Source organism: Pinus tabuliformis, chromosome 2_2 (assembly GCF_031772625.1).
Source record: "Pinus tabuliformis cultivar Carrire ecotype Pingquan chromosome 2_2, CPIR1, whole genome shotgun sequence".
Taxonomy (NCBI): Eukaryota; Viridiplantae; Streptophyta; class Pinopsida; order Pinales; family Pinaceae; genus Pinus; species Pinus tabuliformis.
Window position 1 is genome coordinate 1,051,766,628 of NC_142300.1, and position 21,474 is coordinate 1,051,788,101.

Consider the following 21,474-nt stretch of genomic DNA (forward strand, 5'->3'; position numbering starts at 1 on the left):
AAAACACTATTTATATTTACACTTTACTTTGAAAAATAAAAAATAAAAATAAAAAACAATCCAGATACACTGAACACTAATCATCCAGAAAAATTACGAGGGGGAGTCTGGGGAGAGGTAACTTTGCACATGGACAAAATATATTGACAAGACAGGTCACGGATGAAACAGGTTGAATGTGCATAAAAATTCTGCGTGGAATCTCAAACTATTAAAAAGTTTATGATCTCAGCACGCTTCGGTGATTTTAACTTAAAATTTGTCACTTCAATGCTCCCTAAAGGAACGAATGCCATTGGCCACACACAGCCAACGAAGATTGTAACCTGTGTCCTTCAGTTGAGGACATAGTATATTGAACTCCATGTGCTAAGAAAAGACCGTGACATGTAGAGACGATTAAATGCTCTAAAGACCACACATGATAGTAATTGTATGGCAGTTCCTATTTCAAACCTTATAGAAACATAAATGAGCGCTAAGTACCTGTGACAGGACATTCGTGCATCTGAAGGCATGCTACATATGGATGAAAGCCATACATCTCCATGCATATTCCGGCAACTCGATCACCCTACCTCCGGCAAGCTCCAGTATTCAATGTATCTGCGACCACTGTCAAACCTGTCCCGTCTCCTCCTGCAACCTCCGTTGGCTTCCTCGTCTACCACAGTTTTCCAAATTCCGTTTTATTTTGAATTTAGTAAAGGCGCTAAAGGAATTCAAATTTGAATTTTGAATTTGTAATAGGAACTGCCATTGGCTTAGAAGCAGCTAAGCCCACCGGACGTGTTGCCATTAGAGGGATGGCAATGTTTCCTGAGGGCCATCATATAACAGAGAAAAAAATTGTACAAATAGTGGGTAAAGGAGTGAGGGTAGAATTCGTTCCCTGCACAGATAAACAAGTCTATTGGTTTATAACCAGGAAATTGCAACCCCAAGGTAACTTCTTAAATATGATATCCACCTCTTTATCAATTCAGTTTTGTATATTATGTAGGTGCTTCGCTTTTATTTATGTTATAATTAGCACCATAAATAATTCTACAGATGCCAAGGTATCTCGCGATCCTGAGACTCTGAGATGCGCAGCGTTAAAGGCGGTGAGAGATTTTCCTGAACCCATTGGAGAGTTAATAAAGGGCAGCTCCGCAGATACAATGAGTATAGCGGATCTAAAGTTGAGGTGGGTGTGGCCGTGGGAGTGGGACAGGAAAGCAAAGGGCAAGGGGAGCGTCACAGTTGTTGGAGACGCGTTGCACCCAATGACACCTGATCTGGGTCAAGGCACTTGCTCGGCAATTGAGGACGCTGTCGTTTTGGGTAGATGCCTCTCCGTCTTAAATTTAAATCTAGGAAATAAGTGGGGAATAGAAGAAGAAAGAATGGTAGAGGAATGTCTTAGAGAGTACGGGGCAGCGAGGAAATGGAGAGTGTTGGGCATCACTGGAGGAGCATTTTTGGCAGGCACTGTGATGGATGGCTACTCCCCTTTTCTTCGATTTCTTCGCGAGTGGTTTTGGGTGCCTGTGATGTCCATGTCTTATCTCCGCTTCTTTGCAGCCACTGACTCTCGGACTCTGTTCCCTCCGATCAACCCTAACCCATTTCGTAAATATAATTTCGATTTCAAATGAACCGTCTTATTTCATCCGGACGAGGGCAGCTGATAGGTTATTCCATATGAAGTTTTGCTATCATCTCAATAGGAATCAAAGGGCATCAATATTTCTTTCCTTCATTTATTCTACTGTTTTAGTGAAATATGTGGTTTTATTTCTGGTGTAAGATGGTATATATAGAAATCTGTAATTTATTTGGGGAATCAAAGTACATGAATCGTTCTTTTTGTCATTTATTCTACTGTTTTAGTGGAATATGTGGTTTTATTTGTGGTGTAAAATGGTATTTATAGAAATCTGTAATTTATTTGGGGAATCAAAGGACATGAATAATTTTTTTTGTCATTTATTCTACTATTTTAGTGGACTATGTGGTTTTATTTGTAGTCTAAAATGGTATATAGAAATGTGTAATTTATTTGGGGAATCAAAAAACATGAATAGTAATTTTTGTCATTTATTCCACTATTTTAGTGGAATATGTGGTTTTATTTGTTGTGTAAAATAGTATATATACAAATCTGTAATTTATTTGGTATTTAATTTAGAATATGAACCAAAGGGAATGTATTGGTTTTGATTTTTTTTTTTTAATTGTTTCAGCTCAATATCTTGTTTATTTGTAAGTGCAAAAGGATATATTTTTATTTTATTTTATTTTTTAATATTGTTGGGACTGGAATATGTGGTTTACTTGTCAGGGCTATATGAATGCAAGGGGATGTGTTGGTTCTTTTTATTATATTGTTTTGGTTGAATATGTGGCTTATTTGTTAATGAAAAAGGTATATAAGGTTTTTAGAAATGTGTAATTTTTCTTATATGTTTTTTTCTAAATAAAAATAAAATATTTATTAATTAGAAAATGTGTTGGATTTTTTTTATTATATTGTTTTGGTTGAATATGTGGCTTATTTGTTAGTGCAAAAAGGTATTTAGAAATGTATACTTTTTATTGTATGTTTTTTTAAATAAAAATAGAATATTTATTAATTAGAAAATAATATTGATTATTATTTAAAAAAATATTTATTTGGTTTATTGTTATGTCAAGAGGGAATCATTTTTTTCAGAGATAATTTTCTTTTTAGAGTGAAAATAGATTTGATTTTAGATGGATCCATGTTGGCATAATATATATGTATTTGACATTGAAACATTTTATTTATAATTCACATTTTCCATATTAAAATGTTAAAATATGCCCCATCATAAAGAATTGAAATATTTTATTTATAAGGGCTTTAAGGGAAGTGAAAATATAAGAATTAATCACTTGCCAGGAAGATATGTAATTATTTTATGTTGTAAAAATATTTCAATGTAGGACTTAAACAAGATGTTTGAATATCCATGATATTTAGATATCTACTTTATAGACACCCACACAAAAAAACATAAATATATACATGTTCACTATAAATAAAATATCTCAGTTATTACCTTAAATGAAATCATTTTTAATGGCTATACCAGCCCTTAGCATGGTTGGCATTTTTCCAATAGAGTTTCAAGCTCATGAAATTTATACCACGAAGTGCCTTAACCTAACACCCTATCAATATTAACATAACACCCTATCAACATTTTCTCTATGCCCCATGGGAGTCATTCATTCAATTCTTAATGAGTTAGATATATGGAATTTAAAAAATATCAATAAAATAAAATCAATGTGGATGAGAAACAAAATATTTTAGTATGTATGATGACTAAAATATTTCAATATCATATATTATAGAGTAAGAGACATTTTAATGTGGACAATGTGAATCGTAAATAGAATATTTCAATGATTATATTGAGTAAAATATTTCAATGTCAATAATTATGTATGTGTTGTGTAAAACGATCAAAAATATAATATTGTAATGTCCATGTGTAAAATATATCAATATCAACTACAAATATATTATATAAAGCAATTGAAAAAAAAAAATTCATATGGGCAAAACATTGAGGTAGACGATACATTTCAAGTCAATGAGGTTCTTCTAATGATTTCATTTACTCATGAAATACAAGAAGGTTAACATGGACAAGTTGGCATACATGCTTTCAAGCCCACCAGCATATAAAATTATATCTTTGGAAACTCTTTTGACATGGATCCCTTCACCCATGATGGATAGAGAAAGGCACACACAAAAGATGAGAAGGAGATGCTTCAACATCTCTTTAGATGATGGTGGGAACACATTTGACTATCATCTCCCTAATGGGTTACTTTATAACATAGATAAGTTTTGTGCTCCTAAAGGTAAGCCATTCTAGCTTATTCAGAGAGGCTCATTCCTCCAATATTATAGGGCATTGTGGTATTGGGAAACAATTGACAACTTATGGAGTTATGTGTACTGACCCAAAATGCAAGAAGATGCCACAAGATTAATTAGAGTATGAAAATCCTATTTCATTGGCAAGCCGAGTAGTAAGAAATAGGGTCTTCACCATCCCTTACCTACACCCATTCTTCTTTGGGAAAACATTTGCATTGATTTTGTGGGATGTTTTCCAACAACCAAAATAGTAAATGACTACTTCTTTGTGGTAGTTGATAGGTTCAAAGTGATGTGGATTCTCATGCTTTATAAAAGACCATTAGACAATAAGATGTAGCAAGATTGTTATTTGAATGAGTATTAGTGCACTTGGGGATACCAATAAGCATCATTTCGGACAGTGACACTAGATTTATTAGTGCATTTTAGACTATGTTATGGCAGTAAATGCACATGAAGTTAAATAGGTCTATCACATTCCATTTACAAACATATAAGAAAGAAGAGGTAGACTACAAGAATTTCTTTTATCCTTTGAGGGATTACAATTAGAAGGATATGAAGACTCGGGATGAAGATATGGTCTATATTCAACTCTCTTATATAAAAAAATCCATAGTCCTACTAGTAAGTCCTCATTCGAAACATGTTTTATATATTTTACACCTTCATCTTTGGATGTTGTATGTGGACATCAAGGAGTGGAGGAGGATAATAGTTGGGATGCATTAAGAGTAGAATTTTCTTTTGAGAATATTATGCACACCCATTTGCAAGTGCAACAAATGTTTAATAAGTCACAAAAACTTCGTTTAATTCCTCAAAATGCTTCTAGAAGGTTTTAAACCTTAATTCTCCAAAATGGAGCCCATGCAAAAAAATTGGCATCCATCCTAATTACTCAAACTTTTCCACTCTCAAACATATCAAGATAAATGATAAATATTATAATGATCCAATCCACATCATGTGGAAATAAAAAGAGGCCAAAAACCAGTATTATATAACATTTTTTGATATTTTTGATATTTTTTGAGGAGGAAAGGTGACCCTAGATCACAAAACTAGAAAAATATATTTACTCGACCTTTTACATATTCATCAATCTAGAAAGCATTTCTTTAGTGATTTGTCTTTCAAAATTCTAAGTTTGAGAGATAGATAGTTTTTCTAAAACTACTTTCAAGAATATGTAAAAAAAAATAATGTTGACAATTCCACATTGATACAAAATTTTAATGGGGCATCAAATTTTAAATATGAAAGTCTATATGTACTCAAATAAATATTATTTAATGTTCCTAACATACAAAAGTTCCTACTTCTAAACAAATATCCTTTGTAAGTGGCAAAAGTTGGCCTTTGAGTATATTCCAATAGTGAAAAGGGGATAATGGAATCGAAATGACAATTTTCCAAAGGATGTAAGTTTTTCAGAGAAACCATAATGAAGCATGAGTATAGTTAGTGGAAAGAACATCTAGTGTAAAATATGCTTAAAGGGTCAAAATATAGTTTATTCCATTTGTACTATTGATGAATCAAGGTGGAGAATGTCATGTAATCAGAATTCTAATTAACAAAAATTTTACAAAATTAGGTGTACAAACACAACAAGATCAGGAATTATAGATCATAAACACGCATGGTCCACAAATATGTTAGGGAAATGAAAGAGAAGCTAAATATGTAGACATCAATTTAACTGGTGAGGAAACATAGTCTAATGGACAGAGAAGTAAGGTGGAGCCCACAAAGTCCGTAGAGACTATGAGGATCTTCAAGGTGAAATTGTAAAGTGCTTTATCTAATAATGAAAGAATAATAAGAACATATGATGAAAAAAATCAAACAAATACTTAGTTTCTTTAAAGTCTAAGTCAGCTATCATCCTAGAAATACAAACTTTGACTAGAGCTTAGTTCCAAACTCTAGGATTCATGACCATCGACAAATAGGTCAACTCATACATCTAGGACTTCATAATCATGCATAGGAATTTCATATCATTTGTTAGTCAAACCCAACTTCACAAAGATCAATAAGAGTTAGGCATACAACAAACTTGATTAGACAAGGGTTTGATCAGAAAAACACACACATACTAAGGAAATCATTTCTAAGAAATTATAAGGGCCTTGCTTACACATTTCACCAAACCCTAATGAGTTAGGTTTCAATATAGGGACATAGCGAACCCAATATTACCAAAACTTTCAAAGGTTCGAGAATTTAGACTTTATGATTCAATCCTAATAAGTTAGGTTTTCATGATCATACCAAAATACTAAACATGACATCATCAATAAAAACTTCAAATAACATTCCTCAATAACCCTAAGCAGTTTAGAGTTTTAGACATTTCCATAAGCATACCCTTAGGACCTGTCCAAGATTCTATAAAATCAATTAAGAATAGGAGTGGGGTAGATTTATCAAGTGATAAATCACCGAAAATAAGAATAAATATGATTCACTATAGCTAGACACAACGATGTTAGTAATGGATTGTCAAATGAATAAACATTTATTATAAAGAAATCAATGTTTTAAAGCATACCTTTGTTCCTTGACAAACATTGTCTTGAGAAGTCCTCTTTCATACTCCTTAAGAATATAGCAGATGTTTTCCTAATCAAGAAAATAGAGGGAGAATTGTGATTAGTATTAATATAAATAAAACCAAAATATGAAAGGAAATGAGATACTTATCTTTGGGAGTTGTTGGGGGCTCCCTCCAAATCTCGAGGGATACCTATAAAATTACAACAACAAAAAAAAACAATGTATTTTTCCAAAAACATGTTAAAAACCTATAAATTCTAAAAAACAATAAACAAAAAATAAGAAATAAAAGATAGAATATCTTGGACCAGACACAAAGGACTTAATAATGTGGGTCCCTTATGTCAGATTCTTCAGGTTTGACTTTCTTTGGATCTTCTTCTTCAACAATGTTAGCACAATCTATATCTTTCTTATTCTTTGGATTGTCAAGATGGTCACTCCTATAGTGACCCTTCTTATGACATTGATAGCATTCTACTTTGGACATGTCTACTTTATTCCTTGGTCCTTTCGATTTCTTTCATTTGTATTGAGCAGTGTAGGCATTATATACTTCTTCAGGATTGGAAACTAGAGAGATCCTCAATTATTCTTGGCTACAGTCAGTCCATAGTTCTTCAAAAGTGGGAGCTTCCTTCCAATTGTTAAGTCCTGCATCAAATGCACCCCAAGTAGGTGGAAATCCTAATAGAATGGTGGTCACGAGTTCTTTGTCTGGAAAAATTTCACCAATGGCCAAAAAAACCATCTTTGATTCTTGTTATATTCACAAGGAAGGATGCCACTGTATCTTCTTTAGTCATAATTTTGGTCCTTAGTTCATTCTTCAAGCTTGCCACATGACCAATGTTCTTAATAGTGAATAACTTTGACAAGGCTTCATACATTTCTTGAGTATGATTGATGTTGGGTATAAATGGGACAAGATTGTCCTTTATTCCTTCTACCGTTAGAGTCATGGCCACCAATTCTAATTCTATGAATTTTACTTTGTCAACATCACTAGAGTCATCTGTAGGCTTCTTTACTTTTCCTTTGACCAAGCCTAGTACCTTGTTCTTTTCAAGGATGAGGTCAATCCTTTTCTTCCAAGACCTGTAGTTTGAGGCTCCTTCAAGTTTGTTCTCTCCCTTGATTCTGTTATACATATTCCTTGAATACAGTAGACTTCTTCCCTGAGATAATACTTTTGAATGGTTCCTTGATCAAGTGCTTGAGACTTCCTTTTTATTCTTTCTTCACCAAAGCTCTGACACCATGTTAGAAAATCAGAAAGGGAGAAAGATTTTCTTATACTTGATAATTACTTGTGATCTTCTTGACTTCTTATTAAGTTTTATATCTTATTTCCTTTAGTTCATCAAGAAATTACCAAAGAAAAAGCACATAAAAATAATGGACACTAGATATAGGCACCATGCCAGGGAAAAACCCCCCTCGAGGGGAAAAAATTGTCGAAATTATCTTCAACCTAGACAAGACCAAACCTTCCCTCCACACCAAGTCAGCATCCCAAAACTTCAACCTCTCTTCCAGCAACTTCGACTATGTAGCAGCTTCTGGCCTCAAGTAGCTTCCGACATCAAGCAACTTTCGGCATCAGGAAAGCTTGGAAGACTTCAATATCCCAAACTAGGGCACGAAACAAAGAGAGTGAGGCACCGAAATTTTGTTTTTCTTCTTCTCCTTAGACTCCACCCAACTCGCACTTCCTTTGGCTTCCTTAGACCCACTTCACACTTTTTTGGGTTCCTTAGAGATATCAAACTTGCTTGAGATGAGATGCTCCAAATGAATTCAACTTGCTTCTATTTATAGGCTTCAAGGGAGGTTTAATTGATGTCCTTAGGCTAACTTGATCTCTTCTAGTCCAACTTGAGTATCCTTAGGCTGACTTGATGTGGATGATACATAAATTATATTTGACTCAATACGAAACCTTTTTACATGATTCAAAATCCCAAGAAAGGTCTCTTTAAAAGTAAAATGACTCTATTAACTCAGAATAAATCCTAGAAGTCCTCACTGTGGACTTTGACCTAAAACATGGTAACCGAAGCATGAAACCCATGCTTTAATAAGTCACGATAATAATAATAAAAATTATTTTCTTTATTCTTTTGACAATATGACTCAAATACATTTAATGAAGACCGAACCTAGTTACATTTTCCAACAATGTAATCTCTCCAGCAACATCAATGTGTGGCCAATATCCAAATATCCAAGAAACACTAAGAAACAACAACAACATCAAAAGATTTGACACTATAACACCATCAACAACATAGATTCATCATCTCCTCAATCTTAAGCCATCAACACATTCTCTCTCCCCATTAGAGAAAAGACCAAGCAACAACATCCATCATACCAAAACATCACGAGAAACAAAATTCTCTCCCATATATCTAACTACCCCATGATGATTCCTCTCCATGATGCTTAATACCTCCTTATCCTCTCTCTTCTAAAACATCACTATTGTCTCCAAAAACACCATCAACGTGTGTTTCTAAGTCATCTCCTCACTATTTTTTTATATGTCTGCAACCAAATTGTTGCTATAATCATCTTCAAATCATTACTTTTTTTCTACATCTTCATTTCCTTGCAACAATATCTATTGATATTACAACTACTTCTCGATCATGAACATAGTTTGTTCCTTCATCTTCTTAATTCTCAAGATTTATCTTCTACTCTATTGAACTACTACTATAAATCATCACTTCAACATATTATTTACTTTGGCAATATCCTTGTTGAGTATTTGCTTTGGTATATTCCACTCCTTTTTTACTTGTGGCACATTCCATTCTACCAACAACAAAATCAATATGTAAAACATTATGTGAATCAACTATTCTCATTTGCATCTCATGTAATGGCATTTCTCATTCCTTGCCATTCTTGTTTAGACACCATCTTATGCTGCAATATCACTCACTTTTGCAACCTCCCTGCTTGCAACTTTATACTACAATACCACTTATTGTTGTAACACTTTTTTCCACAAAATCATCCACTGTTGCAACAACATCTCTAATCTACCTATACATTCTCTTGGTAAAGTTGTTACTCTAATACTTCTTCAGTTTGTTGCACAAACTCCTTCATGTTATTCTTTTCAATGTAGATTTCTATTACACATCCTTCTTCACTCTCTTTTGGCATAATATCAACAAAATGAACTACACTAAAACATTACTAATTCTCCATAACAAATGGAGATCATTTCCTTCATTGCTACACTCACCTTTTCCCACTTAATATGTTTGTTCTTCTCCGAGCATTTTGCCCATGGGCATGCTTTCAAATTCATGCACCCCATTCTCATTTCCATCATTCTTGTCCACAATTGAAATAATTTATTTTTCCTTTTGCTCTATCTACCTACTCTCTTTCTTTTCTTCTTCTACTTCTCCTACACTTTCAATGCAAAATAACAAGCCTCTTCTAATAAATTCATCTTCTTCACACAATCTTCTTGCTAATTGGTAACTTTAAATAATGCACAAATTTCATAATTTCTTCCTTAATCTCTATTATAACATTAGCTCTCATGGACATTTCACAAATCTATTCAAATTTTTGTTGGAAATAATACTGAGAGGGGGGGTGAATCAGTATTATATAATTCTTTTAATAAATCTTCTTTATTTGTTCTTTGAATTATTTTTGCATGTCAGTACCATAAAATAATGAGCATGAACAAAAGAAAACAGATAGTCACACCAAAGAACACAAGATGTAAGGTGGAAACCCAATGTGGGTGAAAACCATCTGCTGCAATATGTCTCTATCTTCTTTCAAATTAGAAACTCCTTTTACAATGGTTTTGTACTGGTGCAGTCATTTACCAGTACGCAGGCTGCAACCTGCAGAGAGCTACAACTCTCTCTCGTTTTCCAGTCTCTCCTGGAAGGGAGCTACAACCCCCTACTTCTTTTCATACAAGGACCACTTTTCATAAATTTTCAAACTGGATCCATAAGCATCAATTGATCATCAAGTGTAAGAGAATCACCCAATCAACTGTAGTAACCAGATCAACAATAATAGGACCAAACCCAGAACACAACAATGATAAACAAAGATTTTAAGAGAAGTAAGCAACCTGCTCAACTGCTTACGTAAGCACCCTGCTCAACTGCTAGCCTGCTTACTGTACTCACCCTGCTCAACTGCTAGCCTGAGTCCCGGACTCACCCTGCTCAACTGCTAGCCTGCGTCCCGGACGCACCCTGCTCAACTGCTAGCCTGCGTACCTCGCTCTGAGTCTATTGAACTGCCTGCGTATGTACGCACCTGCAGCCCTTCTGTGCCTGCGTACCCCGCACCTGCACCCCTTCTGTGCCTGCGTACCGGCGCACCTGAAACGCTTCGCTCCTGCGTCCGTACGCACTTTTCTTTCACTGTACCTGCGTACCTTCGGGCATAGATGATTTCAAGACTTTAGAAATAACCCAGACAGTCAGATCTACAGATCCGAACATGCGCCGAAGAGATCTCGGTCCATCAGTAGATTCGCCTTGTTTAGATCCAGACCAGATCTAGCCCTCATAAGATATTCAACCCAAAACATGCTCAAGCCAAATGATCTCCTTTGCTTTATATAGGCAAGCTCCTCCTCAAATCATGGAACAATACCACGAGCCGACACCATAATAACACAATACCGTCGGCTAGATACCAAGAGTAAAACACAAGAAACCCCCATGTGTGCTTTTTCTGCCTTGAAAAGTGTGCACTGGGTGGACGCACCTCCTGAACGGCTGGCCTGCGTCTCTGGACGCGGTCCCTGCATGGTGTACCTGCGGGTACGCACCTTATGAACTGATTTCCTGCGTCCTTCTTTATTTTCAATAAAATGAGAGCCTTGCCATGGGAGTTGCCATCAAGTACAACATCTGTAACATATATGGCCATTCCTGAAACATAATGCCAACAATCTCCCCCTTTGGACTTGATGGCAACCTCACAAACTTTGCTTCCTTCTCCCCCTTTGACATCAAGGGCAAAGGGTATGCTCCCCCTAAGATCATGCTCCCCCTGAAAATGAACCAGATCTGCAGCAAAGAACCATAATCCACCATGAAAGAGATAGAGACATATTGCAGCTATTTCCAAGATCTCCTTCTGACCATCCTCCATAATGCCAACAATGCATTATATGCTCCCCCTGAACCTGTACCATCAATCAGAAGGGTTCAACAATAAGATGATGCATCAACAACCCCCAACTTTTGCCTGAGGTATTCAAAAGTGTCCCTGGGCAATGGTTTGGTGAGAATATCAGCAACTTGTTCCTTAGAAGGAACATACTCCAACTTGACCTTCTGTTCAAGTACTTGTTCCCGGAGAAAATGGTACTTGATTGGTATGTGCTTGGTTTTTGAATGCATAACCGGATTCTTTGAGATGCTGATTGCACTTGTGTTATCACATAAGATGGGGATAGGTGGTGTACAAGTGATTTGAAAATCCTGCAAAGTCTGCATCATCCAAAGGAGTTGAGTGCAACAAGATGCAGCAGCAACATATTCCGCTTCAGCTGTAGACAAGGCAATCGAACTCTGTTTCTTGCTGAACCAAGATACCAGTCTGGAACCCATAAAGAACGCACCACCACTTGTGCTTTTCCTGTCATCCACGCTTCCGGCCCAATCTGGATCTGTATAAGCATGAAGTGTAAGATCTGTATCTCTAGGATACCATAAGCCATAATTTTGAGTCCCTTGAAGATATTTGAAAATTCTCTTCACTGCCTGAAGATGAGTCTCCTTCGGATTTGCCTGAAATCTTCCAACTATTCCAACTGCATGCATGATGTCCGGTCGGGTACCTGTCAAATAAATTAGACTTCCAATCATAGATCTGTAGGTTGGTTGATGTACTGCTGCAGATTCATCATTTGCACTGAGGCTACATCCTGTGACCATGGGTGTACATACTGGTTTTGCATCTTCCATACCATATTTCTTCAAAATCTGTTTGAGATACTTGGTTTGAGATAAAAAGATTCCTCCTTCTTTTTGTTGGATTTGCAAACCAAGGAAATATGTCAGTTCTCCTAGCAAAGACATTTCAAATTCTTTCTGCATGACCGAGGCAAAGCTTTGACTCATCGCTTCTTCATTGCTCCCAAAAATAATGTCATCTACATACACAACAAGTATTAGCAATTTGTCATTTTCAACTTTTATATAAAGATTGCTATCTGCTGATCCTTTTGAAAAACCTTGTTGATGAAGATATTTGTCCAAACGGTAGTACCAAGCCCTTGGAGCTTGTTTGAGACCATAGAGAGCCTTTTTTAATCTGCATACAAGATTTGGATCATTTCCAAGAATGAACCCATCTGGCTGTTCAATGTACACTTCTTCTTCCAACTCTCCATTCAGAAAGGCTGATTTCACGTCCATTTGAAATACTTTGAAGTTTTGAAAACTTGAGAGAGCAAGGAACATTCGGATGGCCTCAAGTCTTGCAACAGGAGCAAAGGTTTCTTCAAAGTCTATTCCTTCTTGCTGCGCATACCCTTTACAAACAAGTCTGGCTTTGTTTCTAATTACTTCTCCATTTTCATTCAACTTGTTTTTGAAGACCCATTTTGTCCCGATAACATTCTTATCTTTTGGTCTAGGAACCAGCTCACAAGTGTTGTTCTTTTCGATCTGCTCAAGTTCTTCATCCATTGCTTTCACCCAACATTCATCTTTGCATGCTTCTTTCACATTCTGTGGTTCAGTCGAGGAGAGTAATGCCAAATAGCTTGAAGCTTCTGCAACTGTTCTTCTAGTTTGTACACCTGCTTCTTTCTGTCCCATAATCTGAGATTCTGGATGGTTCTTCTGAACATATCTGGATGGAGTCTTTTCTTCTATTCTTGTTTGCTCTTCTGGTTCTTCTTGAGGTTCTTCTTGAGGTTCTTCTTCTTCATCATTCTGTCTTTGAGGGTAGCCTTCATCTTCTTCGATGTCTTCACGATGTACTTGCCTAGGAATGTATCCCTTCTCATCAACCACTACATCAATGCTGTCAACAATTCTGCCAAGTCTTTTATTGTAGCATTTGTATGCTTTGCTATATGGAGAGTAACCAAGAAGAATGCCTTCATCTGCTCTAGGTTCAAGTTTGCCAAGCTGCTCATCAGTATTCTTGATATAGCATTTGCTCCCAAAGATTTTGAAGTGCTTTACCGAAGGAGTTTTACCACTCCAGAGCTCATGAGGAGTTTGAGTGCTGTTCACTCGGACATTTGTTTTGTTGAGAATAATAACCGCAGCATGTGCAGCTTCACCCCAGAAGGTTGCGGGAGTTCCTGATTCATCAAGCATAGCACGAGCCATTTGTTCGATTGTTCTGTTCATTCTTTCCACAACTCCATTTTGCTGGGGAGTTCTTGTTGTAGAGAATTCTCTTCTTATCCCATGTTCTTCACAGAAATCGAAAAATTCATTTGAAGTAAATTCCCCACCTCTGTCGGATCTGAGGCACTTAATTTTGTGACCTGATTCATTTTCAACCAAGGCTTTGAAAGATTTGAATTTTTCGAATGCTTCATCCTTGTGCTTCGTAAGTCCTAACCAGACAAACCTGGAGAAATCGTCAATGAATAATATCAAGTATTCTTCTCCTCGAGGTGTCCTTTTTCTGAAGGGACCGCATGTATCTGTATGTACTAGCTCAAGAGGCATGCTAGCTGATCCTTCTTTCTCTGGAAAGTTAGTTCTGGTTTGTTTTCCAAACTGACATGATTTGCATATGGTGTTGTCAGGAATTTTGATATCTGGAAGATCGCGAACTGCCTGATATTTGCATGCTTTCCTTATTTGTGAGAAGCTTAGATGTCCCAACCTACGATGCCATAACCAGTGCTCTTCATCCTTGCTCAGATAGCATTGTTGTTGTCCTTCTTCAAATATGTACAGATTATTTGGAGTTCTTTTGCCTTTGAGCACTGTTTTACCTGTATCAAGATCACGAACAAGACATCCATTTGATCTGAATATAACCTCGGTTCTTTGATCACACATCTGGCTGACACTTAGAAGATTATGCTTCAATCCATCAACATACAAAACATTTCCAGCCTTGACCTTTTCTTTTAACTGAGCAATGCCTTTTCCTTTTATAGTTGCAGGAGTATCATTTCCAAAAGAGACTTTCTTTCCCTTTTCTAAAGTAGAATAAGACTCAAGTTTTTCTTTATCACCTGTCATATGCTTCGAACATCCACTGTCAATGTACCATAGATTTTCCTGTCCCTCTGCATAAAATGCTATCCCACATCTTTCTGTTTGAGGTTCCTTTATTCTCCATGTTTTGGTGCTTGAGGCTTGTTCCTTTTTCTGCTCTTGTTCCTTTTTCTGTTGAAACCTGCTCCTGCATTCAGAGTCTTCATGACCAAAATTATTGCAAATAGAACATTCAACTTCATTTTCAAGAACCGAAAAGTTGTTATAGGTCCTTTTTGTAATCCCTGTCATACTTCTTTGTTTTTGAGCTTCCCTAGTCATGATTGTTTTATATGCAACACATTGAGCTGCTTTGTGACCAAAGTTATGGCAAGAAAAGCATTGTCCATTGAAGAAGCTTCTGCGGTTATTGAATCTACCAGCCAACTGATTGTAATTTCTACTTTCATCTATTCTTGAACCAAACTGAGAAGATTTTACCTGTGGCTGGTTGTAGCTTTTGTTCACCCTTAAGATGGATTGCCCTTGATAGTTTCTGTTTGTAATACGTCCCTGCTTTACCTGATGATCTTCATTGTTCTTTTGCTCATTTCTTCTTGCCGCATCAAGATAACTTTTTGAGGTGGATGCTTGAGAGGTTTCTCCATTATAACCCAGACCTGTCTTGTTTAGAGGAGACCGCTGCAAATTGATAATCTCATCCAAAGTTTCAGATCCTTTGACAAACTTAAGATTAATAGCTTTTGTTTTCTCAATCTCTTTTCTAAGACCAACAATTTCACCTTCTAGTTTTTCAAGATGTTTTTCCTTTTCATCAATTTGAAATTGTAGAGTATCAATGATCACATTCTTTTCTTCTATACATCTCTTGAGTCTAGTAATTTCATCATAAAGGTTATCCACATCTACAGCATCCATGTAATCATCATCTTCAAATGCCATTAACAACTTATATTTATTACCTTGTTCATCTTCATCACTGTTTGATAAACCATCACTATCTTCATGGGTGTAGTAGCTTTTCTTATTTGCACTTTGTTTCTTGTTCCATCTAGCAGGTTCCTTTCCTTTATCCTTATAAGGACATTTTGCAGCATAATGACCTACTCTTCCACAAGCAAAGCATTTAAAAGGTAGCTTACCTCTGAACCTTCCAGAACCCCTTTGAAGATTTCTGACAAAATTTGATTCTTCTTCCTCTTCTTCTGGAACATGGCTTGCTTCATAATAATCTTCTTTGCCTGATGCCTTGAAAGCAGCTTCCCTTCTGTCTGATGGACCTCCTTTTCTCATTTCATAAGCAGTTAGAATTCCATGTAGCTGAGACATAGTGAGAATTCGGAGATTTTCCTTTTCTTCTATTGCAGACACTTTAGATTCAAACTTGGGGGACAATGATCTTAGAACTTTTTCAACAACTATAGCTTCTTTTATTTCTTCACCCAAATTTTTCATACAATTAACAATCTCATCTACCCGAAGAAAATAATTAGCCACACTTTCATCATTATACATTTTGAGAGTCTCATACTGAATCCTGAGAGTTTGAAGTTTAGCATGGTTTACCTGTTCATCTCCTTCATAGCTTGTGACAATTTTGTCCCATATCTCTTTTGCGGATTTGTAGTGCATTACCTTCATGAATTCTGTTTGGGATATACATCCTAATAGAGTACTGACTGCTTTCGCATTTGTTTCATACTTCTTCTTCTCAGCTGCATCTGTAGGAGTAGCTGAAGGAAAAGCGTAGTCTGTTTCTACAATGTCCCAAACTTCTGTACCAAGAGATTGAAGATATGCAGTAACTCTTACCTTCCAATAGTTGAAGTTTGTCCCATCAAAAACCGGTGGCCTGATTGATGCTTCTCTCTCGTAGTTGCTCATGATGAACGATCTACCTTCAAGCGATCAAGCTTCTCTGAAGGACCTGCTCTGATACCAATTGTTGGAAATAATACTGAGAGGGGGGGTGAATCAGTGTTATATAATTCTTTTAATAAATCTTCTTTATTTGTTCTTTGAATTATTTTTGCATGTCAGTACCATAAAATAATGAGCATGAACAAAAGAAAACAGATAGTCACACCAAAGAACACAAGATGTAAGGTGGAAACCCAATGTGGGTGAAAACCACCTGCTGCAATATGTCTCTATCTTCTTTCAAATTAGAAACTCCTTTTACAATGGTTTTGTACTGGTGCAGTCCTTTACCAGTACGCAGGCTGCAACCTGCAGAGAGCTACAACTCTCTCTCGTTTTCCAGTCTCTCCTGGAAGGGAGCTACAACCCCCTACTTCTTTTCATACAAGGACCACTTTTCATAAATTTTCAAACTGGATCCATAAGCATCAATTGATCATTAAGTGTAAGAGAATCACCCAATCAACTGTAGTAACCAGATCAACAATAATAGGACCAAACCCAGAACACAACAATGATAAACAAAGATTTTAAGAGAAGTAAGCACCCTGCTCAACTGCTTGCCTGCTTACGTAAGCACCCTGCTCAACTGCTGGCCTGCTTACTGTACTCACCCTGCTCAACTGCTAGCCTGAGTCCCGGACTCACCCTGCTCAACTGCTAGCCTGCGTCCCGGACGCACCCTGCTCAACTTCTAGCCTGCGTACCTCGCTCTGAGTCTATTGAACTGCCTGCGTATGGACACTCCTGCAGCCCTTCTGTGCCTGCGTACCCCGCACCTGCACCCCTTCTGTGCCTGCGTACCGGCGCACCTGAAACGCTTCGCTCCTGCGTCCGTACGCACTTTTCTTTCACTGTACCTGCGTACCTTCGGGCATAGATGATTTCAAGACTTTAGAAATAACCCAGACAGTCAAATCTACAGATCCGAACATGCGCCGAAGAGATCTCGGTCCATCAGTAGATTCGCCTTGTTTAGATCCAGACCAGATCTAGCCCTCATAATATATTCAACCCAAAACATGCTCAAGCCAAATGATCTCCTTTGCTTTATATAGGCAAGCTCCTCCTCAAATCATGGAACAATACCACGAGCCGACACCATAATAACACAATACCGTCGGCTAGATACCAAGAGTAAAACACAAGAAACCCCCATGTGTGCTTTTTCTGCCTTGAAAAGTGTGCACTGGGTGGACGCACCTCCTGAACGGCTGGCCTGCGTCTCTGGACGCGGTCCCTGCATGGTGTACCTGTGGGTACGCACCTTATGAACTGATTTCCTGCGTCCTTCTTTATTTTCAATAAAATGAGAGCCTTGCCATGGGAGTTGCCATCAAGTACAACATCTGTAACATATATAGCCATTCCTGAAACATAATGCCAACAATTTTTTCCCTATACCCATTATTGTACTTCAATTAATCTTATCTTCTAGGCATGTTCAAAACATACTCAAAATCTATAAACTTACCTCTTAACTTGGTGACCATATCCTCCCAATTTTGGATCTTGTATTTTCATTTATTTTCGTCTAACTTTAGATACTATAGTCAATCATATGTATAGCTCCTTAATCTACCTCTAGCAATATTTACTCACATGGAGTATTCAACTACATGGAATTCAAAATAATGTCGAGTGTCTTCAATCCACTCCATTAATTCTTCTTGATCGGCATGGCTAGAATATGCATGCAACTTCTTCATTTTGTGTTGTTACATCTTCTACACTTCATCTAGTTCTTCTATAGGAACTTGCCTTTTCATATTTACTCTTTTTTAAATGAAATGTTTCACTTTTTATGCTAACTCAATGGTATTCAATCTTTCCATAATCACCTTCATCATGACTACAAGGTCATCAACAACAACTTCATATTTTCCTTTGTTGTCTCTCCCTATATCCAGCATAAAAAATTCATGTCTTCTCATCATGTGGTATAAAACTCATTTCTTCTCATCATGTTGTCTTCTTCAGCATGCCCAATTTTAACAATACTATTTTTTTTTACCTCATGCCTCTCTTAATGTTCATCATCCTTTCTTTTGTTGTCTCTCCTTATATCCATCATAAGAAATCAAAGAAAATTTTAAGGATGGAAATTTATCTTAAAGTTTAGTGACTTAGGGAAATCTCACAACTCCCTAATATGCAAACCATAAAATGTTTCTTGATAGTTTTGTAAACTTATTCAAATTTCTAATGGTTTTATATATAGTCTCTATAAATTTTGACGATTTTTAAGGTAAAACAATTTTATACTATAAAATTTGGGCGAATCATTTTTAAGAAAAATGATAGTTGGCCATTTTTTTTAAATGATGAAAAATTAACCCACCTACAAATATTAACCCCTAAAATTTTCCTTATAAAGATCATATTAACTTCTTCAACATACCCAATTTTAACAATATTATTTTTTAACCACATGCAAAATACCTCTCTTAGTATTCTATCTGCATCATTTCCCTTTACAAAATAATAATATTTTAATTTTTTACCACATTTCTACACAATCAACTACAACTCAAGCTCAACATCCTCTCACTCTTCTTAAAAAATTATACTTAACGCTTTATTCTTGTTTGAAAACATCTACCACATTCAAGAGTTTCCACACTCTCAGGATTCACTTAATCAGTTAATCTGATACCACTTCATGCACTGCCAATGGCCCTGAAATCAAATTCACAGAGCAAAAACACTCACACTATACATAAAATCTACAAACAAACATTCCACACAGAATCTTTCGTCAAAGCAAAGATATTTAAAGTATATCGAATCAATGGGTAATTCTCTTGAGCTTTGTTTCATTCAAAAAACCAATCACAGTGTCTCTAAATCACAGAAAACCACCAATTATAAGAAGCCCAAATCTTGGAGAGCCTCTAAAATCTCAAATATTTAGACTATGAAGTGATAACTACTCAATTCCCAAGTCTAGGGGTAATTCCAACATTTACTGAATTGGTATTGATTACACACAGTTAATAATCATCTCATGAACTTCCATTTATTGGGGTAATTCAAACATTTATTCAATTGTTGTGCAGGAACTACTAGTTGTCCCACACACCTATCAAAACCTATAAAAAACATTTATAATTTAAACATAAACAGATAATATTAAATACCCTTCCCTATGCGAAATGCAATCTGGATTTTCTCCTCTAATGAGTTCTGTGAAAGGCTTAGGACTGGTCATAAACAGATGCACTGGTGCTTATGTACTAAATTTGCCATACATTTTGTCTACAGGGAAAGTCGACATGGAGAATAAGAAGTGCAGTTGCATATTGTTGAAAACAGAGATGAAGGGCTAAGCCTTATTGTTTTCCATCCCCAATTGTCGGTCGGAAATACCATGATGAGTAAACACTGCAACCATATTGCTCATAGGTGACGGACAGAAGAAGCCGTCAGTGCTACCGCTAGTGGGCTTCATCCTGGAAAATGGGGGAACCCTGAAATGCCAAAGCCTCCCCAAAGATCCCACCAGATTGCTGCTGCACAGGAACTGCCCGGCATACATTTGCTCCACTCTCCTATCAACATCATGAAGAAAAATATCTGTGGATCCTTCCTTCTTCCTGTTACTGGCCATCACGGCTGCTGTGAAAATGGCGGACATTCTCCCGGGCGCGGCATCGAAGTAACCACGGGGGGCGTTAATCATTATCATATCCCACTCCGTCTCGTGGATGAGCGCGGGCAAATTGGTGAGAGCGAGCTCGCATTTGGAGGACCTCAAGGCTTGGGTGGGGCTGCAGGAGGATCCATTTCTTCTGTAGTTGTGCAGCAGGGCATCTGGCATGGACATTTTCGTTTGGTATTGGACGTGATAAGCTTCAATTCCTGGTTGGCTCTCCATGACTTTCCGTATCCAATTGGAGTCCTCTTCCAGGAAAACGGTTTTGCCGTGGGAATTGAGGGCATTCCAAAGGGGCATGTCATAGCCGAGGCCGAAGACGAGGAAATTGCAGGGGCTTCTCACAGAAAGTACTTCCAGGGTGAGATTGATTTCAGCTTTCTTCTGAAGGGGTAGGATCCTGCTCGTCGCGTAGTGCACAAGCGTCCTCGCAACCTCGCCCGGAAGCCACTGGTGGTCCCGCTCAACCCCATGACCGGATGAAAGCAGAGAAGAAAAGGTGCAGCGTTTAGCGCCTTTACTAAATTCAAAATAAAACGGAATTTGGAAAACGGTGGTAGACGAGAAAGCCAACGGAGGTTGCAGGAGGAGACGGGACAGGTCTGACAGTGGTCGCAGATACATTGAATACTGGAGCTTGCCGGAGGTAGGGTGATCGAGTTGCCGGAATATGCATGGAGATGTATGGCTTTCATGCATATGTAGCATGCCTTCAGATGCACGAATGTCCTGTCACAGGTACTTAGCGCTCATTTATGTTTCTATAGGGTCTGAAATAGGAGCTGCCGTAATTGTATGACACCCATACCATTGTAGGAATCTGTTGTTATGAATTCGTAAAAATGTTTATGGGTATTAAATAAATTGGGTGGCATAAGTTTATTTTAAGATTTTGGTAAATTAATTATTCAACTATAATCATATATTATTTTTATATTATCTCTACTCATTTAATGCTGATTGACAAACCACTTATTTATTACCATAATATAAAAACCATACAAATAGTTCCCCTTGTGGAACCAATTCCTTTCATTTGTGAATTTTATAACATCCAAAGTATCCATCATATAACACCAGCTGTATGGGTAGGAATCCACGATTTATGAATCTGTTTTACCAGTTGTTTTCGTTGGTTGGTATACATTACCTAATACCTTGGATGATACAAATGAAAATACCTCCTTTCTATATATAGGAGTCTAAGTGGTCCCAATACA

The 21,474-nt window shown here is 36.9% G+C and overlaps 1 protein-coding gene and 1 pseudogene across 1 annotated transcript; one reads left to right on the forward strand and one right to left on the reverse strand.

The window, feature by feature from the left end:
• Positions 1-529: 529 nt before the first annotated feature.
• LOC149196995 (monooxygenase 2-like) lies at positions 530-1,820 on the forward strand. The gene is made up of 2 exons (XM_089403823.1): positions 530-945; positions 1,054-1,820. Exons 1-2 carry the CDS (start codon positions 807-809, stop codon positions 1,638-1,640), a joined length of 726 nt encoding a protein of 241 aa, XP_089259949.1. The 5' UTR covers positions 530-806; the 3' UTR covers positions 1,641-1,820.
• Positions 1,821-19,924: 18,104 nt separating this feature from the next.
• On the reverse strand, positions 19,925-20,878 carry LOC149196996 (arabinogalactan O-methyltransferase 1 pseudogene; annotated as a pseudogene).
• Positions 20,879-21,474: the final 596 nt, after the last annotated feature.